Genomic DNA, 7,433 nt, shown 5'->3' with positions numbered 1-7,433 from the left:
TGTCTGGATTTGTTCTAAGTATCGTTTGAATGCAACAGGTTCAATATTGTTTAGAAACAGTAGTTAGGATTCATCTTAACTTAGGACATCTTCGTTACATTAAGCGCAATTACAAACACTCGCATTAGGGGCTTGTGCTCATACCCACGGCTGGCCGAGACTGCCGGCTATCTCGGTCCAATGCCCACCCGCGCATTTAATTTTCGCGTTCGCTTTCTGTCTGCCGTTTTTCCTCCATCTCCGAGCTTTGAATAGGCTACTGTAAAAGGAGTTTTTGAGTCAATCACGGGCAATATTTTCAATGAGGTCTTTTGTGCGTTTTGTGCTGTCTCAAAATCGCTTTATTAGATTGTGAAACATTATCAATTCGAAAACGATGCCAAACCTTCAGAACGCTTCGTCTAAAAGTGAGTAATTTTAAGAAGAAGCCACATAGCTGGGGTACCGGGAAAAGAGGGGGATATATTGATCATGCTTAGTACATAAACTGACAAGAAAAAACAAACACATCACAGTTTGCTTCTGAAGGAAACTTTGACGGACGCCGGTACAATAATTAAGCTGTAAATTCACAAGCGTGAAAGTGTATATACGTAATGTCAAGAGAGGATGAACTCTCTTGGTACTGTACGTATGAAAAAGTGTGTCTCCTGAACACAGTGGAACAGTGAACCAGGCTGGCAAACCATGAACTCTTGTTAGTCGGAGAAGAAATTTTAGAAGACGAGGGCAACCTTGTTTGCTTGGGAGCAGCTCAGTGCCGGTAAACATGGATATAGAGGAGGGATAGAGAAAGACACGTACCTGACCACGAGACCGCGGGCATAATTACATTCTTCCTCATGTTAGAACTGAACTTTTATAAATAGTTGCTTATTTGGTTTTTGTTGAACACTACAGTTTCAATTTTTATTCATTTGCACCTTTGTAAACCTTGCACGTTTGTTGCCCGGGGTGGGGGGGGGGGGGGGTACTACTACTACTACTACTACTACTACTACTACTACTACTACTACTACTACTACTACTACTACTACTACTACTACTACTACTACTACTACTACTACTACTACTACTACTACTACTACTACTACTACTACTACTACTACTACTACTACTACTGTAATCTATTGACGTCTTTTGCTGTCTAGGGGCCTTAATTGTTATTTGTGTCAAACTGCTTTCTACGCCACAAGGCCACGTCAAAACCTCGTCTCACCATTCTCGCTAGTCTGCCTAGCTGGCGGTATTGCGCGAATATAAAGCGGAGACTCCATGAGCTTCATTAGCCACAAGAAAATACCAAATCGCCTTTTCCCCATTCCCCTCACGGCTAGCGGCTGGGCTCAGTGCTCGTTCGCCCAATGTTCGCCTTGCTTTCGTTACACAGGCAAAAGTCTAGCGGCAGTACAGTGCAATTCGCTTAAAGCAGGCACTTTTCGAGTTAAAAAGATATTTGTGATACAATTATAGAACGAACATCTTAGCAATGTGGGCTTAGATAGAAAACGAGGCAAACGAACAGACAATGATGGCATGATTGAAGACAGCTCGTCCAAAGTGCCCTTTGTTGAAACAAACAAACAAGAGCTAAAGTGAAATAATTACTTTGAACTAACCAATAATCGATTCTGGTTCCCCCGGGTGACAGAAGAAATTTTTTTTAAATTCTGCCTCTAAATCAACATCGCCGTGTGCTGTTAATAACCCTCATATCTGCACTTATCTAACAATTCCCTGTCTTGTAACTTCTAGTCACCTTTCGCTTTTACCTACGGGGGTAGTCGGGGGAATATATTTTTTTTTTATTCTGTAAGGCGTGTTTTAAAATTAGGACAGTCTGTAACACTGAAGTTCAAGCCAATTGTTATTATTTCGACTCAATCCATCCTTCTTTCTCCCCTTGAATGATGTACAAACAAATTTCAGTTAAATATAAATAACAAAAGTAGACACGCCCTTTAAATGGTCAAACTTAAATCTTAGAAAATCCTATAATTTCCTTAAACGATCCTTTTGGCGAATTGTCTTAAATCATCCCAGTCTCTGTTCATTTCCATTGTATCAAGGTTATAGCTCAGTATTTTAATCTGCAAAAGGAAGTTTAATGATTTGCATTTTTAATATTACGGAAGAAAAATAATGATTCCATCAACATCAATCGAACTTTCCGCCCAACGATGCAAATAATTATTTTGTTTACTGCTTGGTATTATTTCAGAATTTGAATACGTGACCTCTACTTTATGTTTCTCTTTTGTCTCTTTATTTTCAAACAGTCTGACCAACGCCTTGACTTTTACCTTGAAAATATATTGGAAATTTAACTAAAAAAACTGACTTGAATTATTACGACGCTGGATATCTTGAACCACTTTGACAAATTATACACCGATGTTTTAAGCTGTTCGGTTGGAAACAAAATTTCGCTTTTGTTTCTTTGTTTGTTGTGGTTGTTGTTGTTTTCTGTTTTTGGGCTTTCCAAATTAGCAATTGCAGTTCGCATCTTTCTGAAAATTTACCCCTTACAAAGAGCTACTTAAATTCATTTGTTTACATTAACATATATTGTGTGAGTATGACAAGCGAAGATCACTGGAAATGCAATTGATATACAAGCAAAGTGATCACATAACTGAGTCACTGTAAGACAACAAACAGTCTGCTATTATTCTTAGGAATAGTGAAGCCAGGGAACCACGCAGCGAGCGCGAAAATTGCCTCGCGCGAGAGCCAATTTTCGCGCCTTTCGCTCGGTTTGCTCTCCCTAAGAAAAATAAGGGAATACTTGTAGTTTACTCTATATTTAAAATGACACCAGGGGTACGTGCAGTTTCTTTATCAAAAATTGCTGATCAGACTACAAGTTAAAGTTAAACACTTTGCGTTTTAAAGCTTTTACGGAACTGTCATGGAAAATGCAACTTTCTGCTGGATGCAAAAATCACAGTAAAAACTGACTAACCAAGTTTATATTGAAACATTTTATTAAGCACTGAGAAAACGAAAGACTATTTTATTAATTTTGTATAAACAACAACACTCAGTTACGTTTTTTTAGCCTTAGCAAATTATTAAATCATTATATTTAAAGAGACAGTGTCTAAACTACTCAAATATTTGATATTTTTGGCAACATATAATTCCCCTTAGAGCATTGGCTAATTGCACAAGTTGATAAGAACCAATTTTTTCAAGTTGCAATTCATTTCTGCCTTCGCTATCCACAGCCAAAAATAATTAATACTAGTTTTTTTGCACCAGTAGGGTAATTGTTGGCAAAACTGAAACAATTGTTTTATTTATTGGATTTTTTTTTATTTTATCAGCTTTATTGGACTCATCAAAATAAATACAAAGAACAAAACAGAAATACGAGACGGGGACAACGAGACCCATGCGGGGCGCAACCCTTAAACATCATTAACACATATAAGAAACATTAACAAATGTTTAGCTTAATTCCCTTGCAAGAGACTATTTACAAGGCATGCCAATATCATACAACTCTTTTTTATATATATAACAATTTATTTTATAAGAATATCGAGGCTGAAATTTGCGAAATTTTAAGAATATTTTAAGAATAAACCCGAGGCTGAGATTTTGTGTTGAGAATTTGTAAACACAATACAATTATGTGTTTTTTACTTAACCGTTTAAAATTCTCCCTTTCTCTAAACGGCAAAACTAGCCAATAAAACGATAAAAACCTACACTGGCCAAATGTTCGATGCAACGAAAAGCGATGGGTCATGCACGTGGACCGATTTAACGCGATACAGAACTGGACTCAAAACACTTGTAATTGATACCCCAATACACTCTAAAACGGAAATGTTATACGCTATAATCTAAGAATATCCACAAGAATATTTTCAGCCTAACATCGGCAGAAAATAAGAATATTGAACCTGGGCAGGAAAAAATATTCTTAAAAAGAAAAGAGTGTACGTGAGTCCAACAAAGTGGCATACGTGACGTTTCCATTAGCGATAATGTTTTTTTGCGGTTTATTCAAACTGACACTGAAAACGTGTACTTCCATCGCCCCTTGAAGGTCGCAGATGGTTTAATTCAATATCGTGGTTGATGTCTTTGTGCCTAAATTGCAGTCTTTTTAAAACATCTTTCAACCCTCTGCGATATCTATCATTAAATACGAAATAGATAAGAGGGGTTATGGCAGCGTTAGAAAATAAAATAAAATGCGCGGCAAATCCAAATTGCTCCATGTTACACGGCATTTTCCATTTCCAAACAAAAAAGAAAAGTATTCCGTACAAACAGAGAGGTAACACGCAACATGCAAATGCAATCATTATGGCGCAGATGTTTTTAATAACTTTGGTGTTTTCTTTGTATACTTTGTGCAGATGGCTTGACCCAAAAATTCTATTTCTTTGCTGTCTTAAAATCCAAATAATACGAGAATACAACACAGTTAAAATAGAGAAAGGGAATGCCACTAGAAGAAGTAAGACAGCTATGAGGTAAGTTTCTTGTGCTACTTTCGGATGAAACTTGGGCGCCCAGCTGAAGATACAATAAATTTCGTCTTTGCTATAGGCCAGACGAACAACGTAGAAATATATGCCATGCAAAGCCAGTGATGTGAGCCACACCAGTGGGATGATGATTTTACATCGTTTAGGGGTTATCATTGCAGGTTGAAATGGAAAAACAATTCCTCGGTATCTGTCAATTGCAATAACAACCAGACTTTGAGATGAAACAGCAACTGAAATGTCCTGGAAAAAATAGGCAAGCTTGCACAGAATCAAACCCACGGTTCCGTCTATGAGCCATCTTCGAGGGCCAACCACGATCTCGGACAGTTTTATTGGCACAGCAAAGATTGAAATGAGTAAGTCTGAGCTAGCCATGTTTGCGATGAGGTAGTTAGTTGCTGTTCGCATGCGTTTGTTCCACGCAACTGTTGTGATAATAACCAAGTTGCCAAATAGAGAAATTATTAGAATGAAGCTGTAGAGCACGATCTTCACGCCTTTAATTGTAGAGCTATCTTCTTTAAGCAAACTGCAGCCTTTACCGCCTTCAATCAGAGTGGAATTAACGAGGCCCGAGACATTTAGAGACGAATTTAATCGCAGTTGCTCCATAATCTCGTCGATCTCCTTGTGAGGCTTGTGAGACAAGACGGGCAATGAAAGCTTATGAATAATAATGACATTGATGCATTGTCCGCTGTTTAGGCGGATAGAATCGGTTTCTTAGATACTGTTGTGTTTCAGAAAGTATTAACGGAAGTCTTCATTTTAGGTTGTGAAAAGTCCTTGAAGACTGAGGGCGCTGTACTCGTTATTAAATATTGTAATTCTTAATTTCTATGCTTTAGCTTATATGTGATTTCTAAGGAAGATCCAGAAATATTTCTATTAAGAACTGGATCATCGTATAATGCAATTCCAGGGATTTGCCGATATGAGATTGTTGGATATGAGATAATTATGCGCCTTGTTGGCTATCTATCATCTCATATCCAACGCGCGCTCATGGAATAATTGTTAAATAAATGACTCTAATTCAGTCATTTGATATTAGAATATTGTGTCCAATGCTGACGGTACTAGCTTCGACAGACTTCTAAGGCTACAGAAGAGAGGAGCACGTATTACTCTTCTAAAGAGGGTTAGAGAAAAGAATACAGAGAATTTATTTCGCGAGTTAGGTTGGGTCTCTTTGATTGAACGTTGGACATAACATAATACATTTAATTAAAAACTGAATCATTGTTTAATGCAATTCGAGGGATTTGATTGGCTTAGCGGCCATGGTATATCAGCCATTATAATCCATCAAATATTTTCGCTCGCGCGCGATTGGTCTAAACGCATCACGTGACCGAATATACCCCAGCTAAAACTGGGGAATATCCGAGGATATTCCCCAAGTGATATTCCCCAATTTCAAAAACTTCAAGGAGCGTCAAGTTTGCAATTAAAATGAATGTCAAGATGGGGGAGCGGTTTGCTTTTGTGACAGAAGAAGAGATAAACCTGCTGGTCGATAAACCAGTACCAGAAAACAACATACGCTCTAAAGAGCTCTTAACGTTTTTGACGGTAAGCTGTTCGTGAACGAAATGTTGAAATACTCAAGCTCGTATTTGCGACATTTTCTCTTGGTTTGAACTCTGTTTAACAGTCCTTGAATTAAAAATGTGGTAAAACTGAAAAATATGAAAAGGCGAAAAGTTTTAGCCCATCTCATTAAAGAGTATTTATGGTTTTCTTTCAGTCTGGCGAAATGAAAAAGCCATCAACAAGCTATTAAACGAGTTTAATTAATAAGCTCGAAGCTCGCTCACACGACGGCAAATATTACAGTTGTAATTCAATGAGAGCAATTCGTGCTGGCCTGGATATAAGGAATTTAAATAACGAAAACATAAATTTCAGTACCATTACTGACAGAGTTCAAGCCGGTAAATGATGCTATCAATGCTCACCTGGTCGAGATCGCTCGCGAACATAAAATCTCGTCCACGAAACAAAAACCAGCCATGATACCCCGAGATGTCGGAAATCTCTACGAAGAGAAGCAGCTTGTCCTACCCTCGAGCAACAAGTTTAATCCTCAGTGATTGTGAACGACTTCGTTGCTGGCTCCATTCAATGTCAAGTTAGCAAAGAAAGCGCTTTGATGGAATCCAGCAAAAACAACCGGTGGCGTCGTATTCGACTGCAGATTCAGCTTCGATTTCTTCACAGGTCGTTGTCGGCTAGCAAATTCCACAATTGTATTTTCGATGTAAAGTGCTGCTCCAATTGAACACGAGATGCCGGCTGTTTCGTTGACGGCAGTTTACACTTTTTACGGAATGCGATACTTTACAGTTTTTCGCTTTCAGTGATCTTTAGCTTGTTCTCGAGAGGTAGTTAGATTCCCTGTAACCTTATCCGCCACTTGTATCTTGCTTTTGTCTTTCACGGAATTAAACAAGTTTACTTTCCTTTCAAATGCTTACCTTTTCCCCAAACAAACGCTTTCGACCTGAAGCGAAATCTGACGTGGAGATTTTGGAAGCCAACTGACAAACTTGACGTGATTGACATTAACAGAATGACAGATCCTGCCGATTCCCGCATGTTGCGAAAAATATTTGAAGGATAATAAACACAATAGCCTCCATTTGACTTTAAAAATATGCTCAGATATTTGTCCTTGGACATTATCTGCTCCTCGAAGCTCACAGTTTTCCTCGAGCTTCGCTCTCGGAAAACTGTTCGCTTCTCGGAACAGATAATGTCCGCGGACAAATATCTGAGCGTATTTTCGCGCCAAATGGAGGCTATTGTTTATTTATTAAATTCTCAGTCTCGGATATTGCATTTCTAGCGTGCTGATTGGTTCACGAAAGAATAGCCTCCATTTGGCGCGAAAATATGCTCGAAGCTCGAGGAAAACTG

The 7,433-nt window shown here is 38.4% G+C and overlaps 1 protein-coding gene across 1 annotated transcript; it reads right to left on the bottom strand.

Moving 5' to 3' along the window:
* Window positions 1-2,824: 2,824 nt before the first annotated feature.
* On the bottom strand, window positions 2,825-7,047 carry LOC146468965 (substance-P receptor-like). The gene has a single exon (XM_085123995.1). It carries the CDS (start codon window positions 5,121-5,123, stop codon window positions 4,014-4,016), a length of 1,110 nt encoding a protein of 369 aa, XP_084980121.1. The 5' UTR covers window positions 5,124-7,047; the 3' UTR covers window positions 2,825-4,013.
* Window positions 7,048-7,433: the final 386 nt, after the last annotated feature.

The sequence above is a fragment of the Pavona decussata genome, unplaced genomic scaffold (assembly GCF_977016875.1).
Source record: "Pavona decussata unplaced genomic scaffold, jaPavDecu1.1 SCAFFOLD_128, whole genome shotgun sequence".
NCBI classification, from domain to species: Eukaryota; Metazoa; Cnidaria; class Anthozoa; order Scleractinia; family Agariciidae; genus Pavona; species Pavona decussata.
Note: the sequence above shows the minus strand (reverse complement) of the source record. Positions and strands in the feature narration are given on the sequence as shown.